The 12,505-nt window shown below is 37.8% G+C and overlaps 1 protein-coding gene and 1 non-coding gene across 2 annotated transcripts in view; both read right to left on the bottom strand.

Moving 5' to 3' along the window:
* NEMF (nuclear export mediator factor) overlaps positions 1 to 12,505 on the bottom strand; it is a 59,390-nt gene that overhangs the window by 5,504 nt on the left and 41,381 nt on the right. The window contains exons 20-28 of the mRNA XM_037047182.1: positions 11,171 to 11,228; positions 10,659 to 10,717; positions 10,452 to 10,572; positions 9,043 to 9,322; positions 8,257 to 8,299; positions 8,073 to 8,122; positions 5,969 to 6,122; positions 1,876 to 1,953; positions 1,523 to 1,720 (exon numbers count right to left, since the gene is read on the bottom strand). Coding sequence (XP_036903077.1) covers positions 1,523 to 1,720; positions 1,876 to 1,953; positions 5,969 to 6,122; positions 8,073 to 8,122; positions 8,257 to 8,299; positions 9,043 to 9,322; positions 10,452 to 10,572; positions 10,659 to 10,717; positions 11,171 to 11,228 — 1,041 coding nt within the window. The remainder of the gene's footprint in view (positions 1 to 1,522; positions 1,721 to 1,875; positions 1,954 to 5,968; positions 6,123 to 8,072; positions 8,123 to 8,256; positions 8,300 to 9,042; positions 9,323 to 10,451; positions 10,573 to 10,658; positions 10,718 to 11,170; positions 11,229 to 12,505) is intronic.
* Positions 12,000 to 12,102, bottom strand: LOC118987859 (U6 spliceosomal RNA). The gene has a single exon (XR_005066660.1). It is a non-coding gene; the product is annotated as a U6 spliceosomal RNA (small nuclear RNA).

The raw sequence follows: 12,505 nt of genomic DNA, 5'->3' as shown, positions 1-12,505 counted from the left end.
AAACCACCTTTGAAAGGGAAGAGATTTCAGACCATTGATGAGATTCAGGAAAATACAATTGGGTAGCTGGTGGCCACTGGGAGAACTGTGTGAGGTCCCAAGGTGCATACTTTGAAGGGGACCAAGACATCATAGTCCAGTGTACATTACTTGTATCTTCTTAAAAAATGTCTCTATTATTTTTCACACGAGATCTGCCCAGAAAGTATCCAGCCATCTGATATGCAAAACAGACACTTATTGAAGAAGATACAAGAAACATTACACACCACAATGATGCCTCAGTCCCCTTCAAGGTAGGCATGTTAGGACCTCACACAGTTCTCCCATCATCATTAAGAACTACAGCACGATGTTCCTTCTACTCTGGTAGCAGAAGCCATGAAACAAATTTTGCCACAACACGTTTCAGGCCAAGATCGTGCATCAAAATCCTGGACACAGAAGTGTTTGGAATCCCCAGATCAGCTTCTAATTCTCGCACTGTCAGTTGGCAACCTTTGTTCATTGCTGACTGTTCAACACATTCAACAGTTTTAGGTGTTCTGCTTGTTGCAGGTCTTCCAGAACATGGATCACTTTCAACAGATTCTCGACCACCTTTGAAGCATTTGTGCCACACTTTGTGTTTCACTCATTGCATCATCCCTGTAAGTCTTCTGAATCATCCAAACAATTTCCGTGGAGGAATGTTCAAGCTTAATGCAAACTATGATGCAGATTTATTGTTCTACTCATTCTTTTGAATGCAGTGGCTACACAATACACACTCACTCCATGGCATCTACCCGCCCCCGCCCCACCTCCCCGCCCCCCCCCCGCCACACTGACTAGTACAGTGAAGTCATCATTGCTCACACATGCGCACTCCAGTCCGCTCTCCCTGACTGCCAGGTTACACTGATGTCACTCAAACGATTCTGGTTACCTCAACAAAGGCTGAACTTTTTTCCCTGACAAACCTCGTATTACATGACTGGATACCTCCTGGACAGACCATATATATTCATGCAAGAAGATATACTTAGGGCTGGGCTTATATTCAGTTGAGAGAACAATCAGGCAACCATCTTAACTAGAAAAATGTTAACTTCTCACTGGTTTGCAAACAGGGCACTTGGCACTTTAACTGTGTAACCACTCTCAACGTGATGTAAGATACTGAATGCAGCACCTATTCCTGTAAAAAACCTCAAGAAATGCAAATTTATTTTACACTCATCTTCAAGACAATCCCAATTATGTCTTTAAAGTTCCTAATAGCATCAAATAAAGTGTGTCCAGGAAACCGGTATTTTCTAAAAACCTGTTATAAATTTTATCAGCTATCAACACTACCATTTTTTATGCTGGTGCCTGGAATTTTAGTCCTGTAGGTTGTATTTCTAGGGTGACTTTCCATGAAGGACAGGGTTACTACTCATTCTGGTTTTAGCCCTGGTAAGTCCCATGCCCTGGGAACCCAAGGCTGTCTGGTCCCCCTAACTAAGAAGGAAAGTCCACACGTGTGTGGTAGCCTCACCTTGTCATCGTGTGGGTCATCTACAGCCAAGTCTTGAATTTCGTGAGTCAGAACCTGAAGGGATGGAGTTTCTTTCCTTATGCTGTCCGAGGCCCGAAATCCGCCTCTGGATTTCTGCGGCTGCTGCTTCACTGGCTCATCCTTCACTTTTCCTTTCTTACCCTTCTTCCCTTTTTCTTCTTTGTTTGAACCTGCAGACTTCAATACATAGAGGAAAAACAGTTAATGTCAACATTTTCAATACTGTCACTATTTTAACAAAAATGTATGGAATGCCTAGCATATATAAATAGGCAGGGGTTTGGATGCCCCTTGAAAAGCAAAGGCAGAGAATGTTTTTAGATATTACTTACTCCTAACAATTTCATAATGAGTTCACGATCTTCTTCATCTTGATCTTTGTATTTTTCCTTCATTTTTTTCATTTTACTCTATAAAATCAAGATTTTGGTTGAAAAAATTCAGCAGTAAAAAAGTGACAACATATGTTTGTAAAGAAAAGGCATTTCTTTAGTTCTCTGTCAAAGATACTTATTGAGTAAGGCATGAGTCCAAAGGCAGATAAATCATACTTCCCATCCCTCAAGGAATTTACTATCTGGGGGGAGAAGAAGATACATATAAGAGTAAGGATAAATTAACACAACATATTCTAAATGCTATATGAGAGGCACAAATTATTTCTAAGATAATTTTGAGAATGAAATTTCTTTTAGCTTAAGCAAGAACTGTGAGGAAGAAATAAAGCAAAACTTGAAAGTCTTAAGGAAATACATTTTATAGTATCTGGGAATATAGGAAAAGCATGATTATAAGGTAAAGACAGGACAGAGTAATAACAGCAAGTCACTGCACTGGGTTGCAGTCAGTATATACAAATAGAGGAGAACAGGAAGCAGCAAAGCAGGCTGCGTACTTACTGTCGACACTCTTAAGACTGAATTTTCATGGATTCTTTATTTAGGTTACACATCCAAATAATGCTAACGGTTTTTAAAACTAGAGATACCTAAGCCTCATCTCCAAAGATTTTTTTGTCTTGATAAGTCTAAGCTGTGGCCCAAAACAAATATCTAAAATTTTAAAGACTTTTTAAAATAGGCCACACAAACATACACAACATACTAACTATACAAGACTGGTAAGTCAGACTTCATTAAAATAACATGTTGCTCATCAAAAACCACTATTATGAGAGTTAAAAAAAGCTGCAAAATGTGAGAAGTATTCGTAATACATTCATCAAGAAAGGACGTGTATTCTGGACTTCAAAGAACTCAAAGTGCTCAGTAGCATTAGTCATCAGGGACATGCAAATTAAGGCCAAAATAAGATTTCAGTATATATACACTTGAATGATCAAAAAATAATCTGACAATACCAAATGTTAGGATATGGAGCAAATGGAATTTGGATACACTGCTGCTGAGAAACTAGCACAGGTACTCTGGAAACTGGCATTACCTACTGAAAGCCAAACATGCACAATAGAACCCAGAAATTCTAATTCTCACTGTAACACAAGAGAAATGCATGCTTTGGACCTAAAAGACACAGATAAGAATGTCTATTAACAACAGTGTAGACAGATAAACTGTGGCAGTCACACAATGGAACACTACTAAGCAACACATATGAACATATACAACACACATGACACAAAATGCTGAGTGAAACATGCCAGAAAAAAAGACTATGCTCCACATGGTTGCTTTTAGATAAAGCTAAAAACGAGCAAAATAACCTATAGTGATTAATAATAACTTTTTGGCCCTGACCAGTGTGACTCAGTTACTTGGTTGGGCACTGTCCTGAAAACAGAACCATTGCCATTTCATGCCCAGTCAGGACACAGCCTAAGCCACAGGTTCGGTCCCCGACACAGGTGTGTACAGAAAGCAACCAATCAGTGCGTCTCTCTCACACTGCTGTTTCTCTCCCTCCCTTCCCTCTAAAATAAATATTTTAAAAAGGGAGTAATTTTGGGGGGTAGGGTCCTATTTAGAAAGGGGCAAGAGTGAACTCACTGAGCTAAAAACAGTTAAGACTTGTGCATTTTACTATATGTGTATTATACCTCAAAAAAACCTTAACATGAACAATATTACCAATAAATTGAACCAAGAAATGGAAAACAGTTTCCTGGAAGATACAGCTTAGGGAAACTGAAGACTTGGGACAAACTGTACCAGCTACAGACACTACCATTTGTATGCTTATGTATAAAACAGGAAACCTGCATGGACTTATTATAATCATTAGAAAATTTAATTAGTACTAAAAACCTACCTGCAAAGGTAGGGCAGGTTAAAATATCAGGTTAAAATTGGGCCTAAATATCAGGCCCAATTTTACAAACAAATACTACTAAATTTCAAGGAACAAGCAATGCCCATTTTGGACAATGCTTTAGAGAGCAAAAAAGTGGGAAAGTCCCACACTTATTTTTTGAAGCTGGTATAACCAAAACCAGACAAAGACAGTATGAGAAATCAGAGGACAATTTAATAGATTTTCTCAAGTAATTTAACACATTAACTAATTAAGAAAAAATAATACATGCAGAAAAAGCGTTTAGTAAAATCTAACTCATCATTATTAAAAATAACTCTTCACAAAGAACATCTACCAACAACTCATGGGACACCCCCCCCAGTGCCCACGCCCTCCAACAGAGCCCCCCAGTGTAAGGACAAGGGCGCACACCGCATCCCCCTACGCAGCGCTGCGTGCGGCTGTTTGGAGGCAGTGCAAAACACAGGAGGAAAGTCCTAACAGATAATAAGATTAGAAAAGAAGAAAAGCCATTAATGACTGTATACACATGAAGTATTTTTAAAGTTCAGTAAGACTGACTATTACAATATGAAGACTATCTTTCCACAGACCAGCAATAATAACTAGGAAGTGAAAGATCAAAAAACAAACCATTTACAAAAAGGAAGAAAAATTTTACATAGGAACAGATAAGATGGGTAAGACTCTAGAGGAAAATGTATCTTTATTGAAGAATATAAAGTATTCTTACATAATTATAGCTTATATTCAAGGACAGGAAGACTCAAAGTACTAAAGGTGATAGTTCTTCACAAAATTATCTAAAAATTTAATATAACAATAAAAATGCCATCAGATTTTGCCTTGGAACTTAATCTATCTGCAGAATGTTTCATTGTATAAATATACAATATTGTTTATTATTTTCTACTGTTGGGCATTCAAGATTATCTTCACTCTTCTTGCTATTATAAATATCAGCTTGATGAATATCCCCAGTAACCACGTGACTTTTTGTTTTAGTATATATTTCTAAAAGCAGACTTGCTGAGTCAGCAAGCAAATGCATTGTTGGGCCTCTTGGTTGGAATTCCCATGACGTGCTTGCAAACATTTACTGAATGAGACCGAATACACGTCATCTACCAATTTGATGGGTGAAAAAAAACCCCTTTTTTTTTTACATAAGCATGTTCTTTTATCAGGTTTGTTGTCTGTCTTTCGATTTTATTGATGGGTTCTTCCCTCCACCTGGAATCTACTTTTTTCTTTCAAACAAGACTAGCTACTGATTTTTAATAGTTCATGCCTTCCCAAACAATCTGTATTATTTTATCACATACTGAATTTTAAAATATGTAACTAATGGCCCCATGTCCAGATTTTATGCTATTTAACTAGTCTATCTGCCTTTCCTATGTTAACACAATGCTGTTTTATAACGTTAAAGGATTTAAACACAGTAGGGAAACGCCCTCCTCAGTCTCCTTTTCAAGATTTCCTTATTCTCTAGTATTTACTCGTTAGATTTACTTCATCGAGTAAATTAAAACCTCAATCCCGACTAAAGTCATGTTGAACTTATGGAGCCGTAACTGGTGCTCTTCTGTTCCACGTGTGTGATGTGCTTGGACATAATTATTTGAGGCCCACTGAAAAACATCCAAGAAATTCTGATGCTCTGAATGAAAATCATTGAACATGATCTTTATTAAGATTTCAAAGGAAATTTTTTAAACAATACACTGATGTGTCAGCTGACAATCCCTTCTTTACACTGCTACAGCATTTAAAAAGCATATTCTATAAGCACTACCTATTCCCCCATCACCCACCTTTAAATAAAAAATGTAAGATTTCTAATCCAAAGTGCATTAATAATTGAAAAAGAATCCATTAATCTAATTTATCAATACAAGCCTACCACTCTACTACCTGAGTGTCTGCAAACCACCATCTCCCGCTTCTACATTAAATAGACCTTCTGCCGACAGGACTTCAAAGGATGCCTAAATTTCCAGTATCTTTTCTGTCAAAGGATGTCACATAAGATTACTTTTTGCCTACATCATGTTTCACTTAAACTTCAAAAAATTAAGCGGAACCTCTCACCTTTATTTGGGAACCACACAGTACCGCCTCTAACAACTCACCCCGAGGTTTCATTACCTTCTGTCCTCGCTTCACTGGCTGCACAGCCGGGGCGTTTCTGCTCGTGATCTGATGAGTTTCAATGTGTAGAGTGTCTTCTTTTTCTCTGTCCTTTCCCTCCATCATTTCTAAATCCCCTGAGTCACTTGGAAGCCTTTTCTTCTTCAGTTCCCTAAAAATACGTGAAAAGGAAACATCTGATTTTTAGAATTTCAAATTCTTAGTGTCCTAAAAAAACTGCACGGGGACGGGAACACGTACAACATGGAAAAGACCATGGCTTCTGCTTAACTCGATGACCACTGGGCTACGGTATACAAAAAAGTGCAAACCATCACTCAGGAGAAAACCTTTACTTTTCCTCTCATGGATTTATCACTCTTTCTGTCAGCCAGGCTCAATACACTGTCACCCTTGCCTTACCCTAATTCAGTGGCTACACTGAGTGCCTCACACCTGCAGAGCCAGGCACTGGGACTTGTGGTCTTTTTAATCAGTGTGGCCCTGTCAGGTCATAGATAGTCAATAAAATATTTGTTGATTGGTTGGCTGAATCAATGGATAAAAAGTAAGCAGATTACGAAGGAAAGGGAAATTCTTTTACCGTGGTCTTTTTCATGTGCAATCTCTATCCCCAGTGCCACAGCTCTAGGCCGGGTCCTCATCACTTCCCGACCCTGACTTCCTCCAGTGATTTCCCCAATAATCTGTTCTATGGGAACTTCTAGATTAATCTTCCTTAAATATTTACCTATGTCACATTTCCATTCAAAATCTTCCAAAAGTCCTCCTCACACTACGTTCAGGATAAAATCCAAAATACTTAGCTTGTCATTCTAAGTTCTCCACACACGGTCCAAATTCACTTTGCCAATCTTACCCACCAGTCACAAACATGAACTGTCTGTGCCTTCTACCTCAGTCTTTTTTAATTTATAAATTTTTAGAGAGAGGGAAAGGAAGGGAGAGAGAGGAGAGAAACATCAGTATGTGGTTGCCTCTTGTGTGCCCTAACTGAAGACCTGGCCCATAACCCAGGCTTGAGCCCTGACTGGGAATCAAACCAGCAACCCTTTGGTTCAAAAGCCAACACTCAGTCCACTGAGCCACACCAGCCAGGGCACAGTCTTTTTTTTTTTTTTTTTACCATTTCTTCAAAGCATTCTGCATATTGCCTCCAAATTCCTGCTCCCCTTTATTCATGGTAATTCTCTCTGATGTCTTCAAGTCCTGCCTTATTACCTTCATTTACCTAAATGCTAAATACATTTTAAAGAAACACTTCTGACAGTACTTCCCAAAACACCTGAACTCACAGCAGTTTCTTACTCAACTACTGTATCACTTTCAGACAACACTACAGCTGACCCCTGAACAACACAGGTTTGCACTTACGTGCCCCAGAGAAGTGGACCCATGCACTTCATGGGTTCAAACCCATGTTGTTGAAGAGCCAACTGTGTTTGCAGTTCCTGGTGAGGAGCCCACAGATGCCGAGGCCCGACTGTAGTTAGATGAGGATTTTCTACCGTGTGGGGGTCAGCACCTCTCACCCCTCTCGTTGTTCATGGGTCAAATGTATTCACAGATTTATGGCTACTTCCTGGCTCCAGGACTCAACAGCTTCTTTATGGCATGAACTTTGTATTGTACCTCTTCGAATACCAGCCCGAATCTCCCTCACCCACCGCAGGTATCTCAGGGGCCCCACTTCTTCTGCCTCTACCTTTCTATCTGCCTCCTGAGACCTGCTATTTTTAAAAACAAGACCAAAAGTCTTCCCTCTTATATAAAACGTTCCTACTTAATTTCAAGTATTCCTATTTATTCCTGTCAATATTATCCCAAAATTAGCCTATTTAATACATTGTAGTTACTACTGTACATATTTATGCAGTAAAATGGCTGTCTTAGGTCACATGACCCGTCTCATCAATTAGTGACAGATAGGGTCTAAATCAGAAAAACCCATTGGAGCTGAATACTAACAACTCAGTAAGATTTATGTTGAATCTTGGTAACGTTAATAAGATCTTCAGAACAGCCAGGTAATTTGTCCTAATTGAATTGTCAGCAAAAAGTAACTGTCTACTTTTCAGTTAGATAATATAAATACATTTACCTTCTTTCCTTGGCTGACAAATGTCTCCGGCTCTGTAATTTACTGTCACTCTATTAAAAAAATAAGTAAATACAAACAATATCACTACTATTAATTTTTCAAAAAGTAAAATTAAAAAGTAGAAACTTATTCTATTCATTGAAAAGGCCATGATGTTCTTCATAAAACTCTGAAAACAGCTTACCATATTAGAAGAGTCTTGTTTTGAAGCCAATTTCTGGAAGGACCTATGAAAAGAGACGTCCACTGGCCTATAGAAGGCATTCATGTACAAAGTCTCAAAACATTCCCACATCATACTCTTTAATTACTGACAATCCTACAGATTTTCAAAGTTGGTAAAATAGAAGAAAAATCATTAAATTGTTCGTTTTCCTCACACTTTTTAGTTTATTCTTAAATAGCTAACATATACTCAATGCTTACAATGTGCCTGGCACAGCTAGATGCTTTACATGCGCCTAACCGTCACCAAAATCCAAGGAACGTAAATAATGTTCCATTTTCACCGAGAAGAAAATTGGAGCTTAGACGCAAAGTCACTTGACGCACCCTAAGACTCAAGTCTGGTCTGACTCCTAAGCCATTCTTAACTACTCCAGTGGTAATGCTTTTATAACCATGGTACTTGTTTATTTGGTGATCAGTAAGACAGTAAAGACTGAAATACTATATGTTTTGGATGGAAATGCCTTTCTTATATTATTAGCATTTATAACCATTATTTCATTTTTGACCAAGTTTGGCAACTTTTACATTTACTGCATTTTTCCATCCTGGGTCTTGGGAACTTGTTTAGAGAGATCTAAACAAATCTCCCTCCCCGATCGAACTGTGAAAAGATAAAAAGACCAATCCACAATGAAGGGTAAACATACTAAGGTCAAGCTTGGTATTATCTTTTTAAGGATTAACTCTTCACCATTCACAGCTTACAAAATAAAACTTAAATTTATAGTTTTAAAATTACCTTTGGGACTGAAGGTGGGACAAGTCAATGGTAGTGTCAGGATAACTTATTGTCTCTTCCCCTTTGTCTTTCATTTCACCAGCAGATTCCTGATCTTTTACCACCTCTTCTGACTCTCCTTCATCTTCAGAGCTTTCTTCCTGCATCAGTTCCTCACTGTGCTCTTCTCCACCACTCTGAAGAGTAACGTCCTCCTGGTCGACCTGAGTCACAAGTTCTACTTGCACGGGTGTTTCCTGTAACTCCTCTTTATCGTCTCCACTGCTACTGTCCCCTCCATCTGCAGAATCACCACCAGGACAGTCAGAGTGCTACCACCACAACGAAAAGCTAGATGATTTTCTTGAAAACGCCATAATGTATTTCACTGACTCTTTCTGTTTCTCCAAAAGATCACCAGAAACTGCCTTGATCATCCTCAAAAGGTGCTCTGATTGACACAGAAGGATGCTCTGTGTCATAAACTGACCGGAATAAATGATTTCCAAGATGCTTTACTACAGTAAATTTATTACACATTTTATACATCTAAAATAAAGATGATAACCTGTCTTTGTTAGGTATTTCCAAAAAGGAGGACACCAGAAGGAAGTCTATAAACTCTGCTGCTTTCATTATCATTAGCACAGGAGAAGTGAAATGAGATTATACACATTACGTAGCTGGCACACAGCAGGTTTCACACTCTGGCAGGAGGAACACTGTCCAGCAGTTAGAATACGGTCTGGTTGTCTCACCTGTAACCAGCGGTCCCACCACTCATCCGACAAGGATGGTTGTGAGAATTCAATAAAAAGTAATGTAGACAAAGCACTTTATATAGTATCAGGAACAGGGTGAAAATTTTAAAAACAGAAATCTTGTAGTATAATAGTAGTCACAAATGAAACAATACAGTATTATCCCTAAAACAGAACGATCTCAGGACAAACACTAACTATAACAATAACTTAGATATTTTCCTTATTTCCTGTGGGTCAGTAGGTAAATTTAGTTTAGAAACCACCGTTGCTCTATACTAGAAGCACATATATTATTAAATCAAGCTAAATTACCATAAAGGAAATTGTACTTGTTATAAACTCATCTTTGTATCACTTTAAATTCATAAACCCAAAAGTAAATGCTCATTCACATTTATATGTTACCCATTAAATACCGAAGTTTTATTATATAAACATATTCAAGTATATTAGTAATGGATCCAATTATTATATAATTTACTAGAATTATAAACATATTTACCATTTCCAAAAACAAAAAATCACTAAAATAGCAAAGGTGGTTTTTTTTGAAATTTTTGGGAAACTTCGGTTATCCCAAAGAAGACATGATTTTCTAAGTAGGAACTGAGAAGCCGAACGGCCACAGAAAACACTGTGAGCTACTTCATACAGTCTGGGAACTACCTAGTTGCTCCAGCTCCTCCGACACGAGATCACTCGTGCAGCTCGCCAGCGTCTCCATGTCTTCGTCCTGCACTCTGACCTTGCGTTCACCTCGATGTCTCCAAACACAGGACTCCTCCACCTATGGAAACAGTTCTTTCTCACTGATAGAACTTTAGGTGAGGCTAATGAAAATCAGAAAAAAATACTGAAGAAGATGAAGAGTACCTTAAAGAGGAAGCTAAACCCCATCATTAGATACGACGGAGGAAGGAAATTCTTTTTTCCTACAAAAGACAATATACATAAGTGGTTTATAAATCTGTTTATTCTATGCTTGCAAGATATCTGACACCAACAAGTCACATCTGTTTTGTCTTTTCTCTGTCATGAAGGAACACTTCCAACTTATAGAAACTGGCATTATGTAAGAAACAGGTATTAAGACTGAAAAATGACTGCTCTTATTCTTTGGGTTAGTCAGACCCTGAATAATCAATTTCTAGAAAAAGGGTCATGTTATATTTTCTTACCCATACAACTTTAAACTAAGTGAAAGTACATTCCCATCAACTGAAAAAATATGGAGATAACATGACCCATGTTAAATGTGCCACAGCAGAGGAAAGTTTTCCTCTTTCATAACAGACTTCATACGTATACAATCAAAGTGTGCCAGTCCTGAGGGCATCAGCAGATGGTCCTCAAACCTGTCTTCACAACCCGCGGACAGTCATTACCTCGTATCATGAAGCTGCCTGTTGTCAAATACTCTCCAGTTGGGGCTGTTTTAGACACCTGAGGAGAAGAGTAATACATTATAGTGTCTTCAGAAATACTTGTAAAAATTTGTTTTTGAGAAAGTAAAGTCATATTCAAGTTAGCAGCACCACAAAGTTTGTAATTTAGGGAAAATTCTAAACGTTGATGGTACAGATACCTCTCTTCAATGATATACCCTTTCCTGTAACACAGGGAAAATATGTAATAAAAAATACGCTACATTGATAATTTTTAAATGCTTTGGGTTAGAGCCAGAACTGGTCTACATGTTTCTCCTGGTGTGAGATATAATGAGAAGAAACAGTTTAATAGATTTACTATAAAACTATACTTACTAAAATTCAACTATATTTATTAAACAAAATCCTTTTCTGAGATACTTTTTTGGGGGGTAATAAAAAAACCTTTCATTTTAGGAGATAAAAATGATACCAGATTTTTAAAAATATATTCTAATTTTTTAAAATATATTCTAATTTTTCAAAACAGAAAGTGAGCAAGATAAATCCACAATTTAAAAAAATTTTAAACATCTATGAAATCCCCAAATCTGAGAGTATCTGTTAGCTATAGTTAGGCAAGAGATTAAAAGCACACTGAAAAACTTAGTCACAAAAGAATTAAAGTCACTTTCGTAACAAGACTGAGGCAGAAAATCTGATCTCAGATGTGATATTAATTTCCTAAAAACCCAGTATCACAGCACAGCAGAAAATAATAAATATAAAATGAAACTAAATCTAAGGAAGTGTAATGGTATTGAACTCTGTTTACCATAAGCTTTTGGACCTTATGGAACGCTTCAGAATTTGCGTGTCATCCTTGCGCAGGGGACATGCTAATCTCTGTACCGTTCCAGTTTTAGTATATGTGCTACCCAAGCGAGCATTGGACCTCATAAAAGTATATCATTATTGAGTATAATCCTTGAAAATGTGTACTAATAACAGTGTGAACCCAAATATGGAATGAAGTATCATCAAATAAAGTAGTACTAACCACAAAGAGGGACAACTACTGAAATCAGCTGAAAACAAAACCACTGGACATACCTAGTTTTCTGGAAGGGCTAAAGAGAAGTCAGAAAGTCCCAACAAATATGAGTAGGACAAAGGCCTTTCAGGTCGGTATAGCAGTTGTAACTGGAACCCTCTCTTCCCTGTGTAATGCATGGATCACTCTCTCTCTCCCCATTTAGATCTTTGCTGCTCAAACCTTCCCTTCCCAGATAGATGCTTTACTCAAAACGGTAGCCTATATCCCTCTACATCACCTTACTCTGCTTTAAAAAA

The sequence above is a fragment of the Sturnira hondurensis genome, unplaced genomic scaffold, assembly GCF_014824575.4.
Source record: "Sturnira hondurensis isolate 20B ecotype Veracruz unplaced genomic scaffold, ASM1482457v3 Scaffold0005329, whole genome shotgun sequence".
Classification (NCBI taxonomy): domain Eukaryota; kingdom Metazoa; phylum Chordata; class Mammalia; order Chiroptera; family Phyllostomidae; genus Sturnira; species Sturnira hondurensis.
The sequence above is the reverse complement of the archived record's forward strand: the minus strand, read 5'-3'. Positions and strand labels throughout refer to the sequence as shown.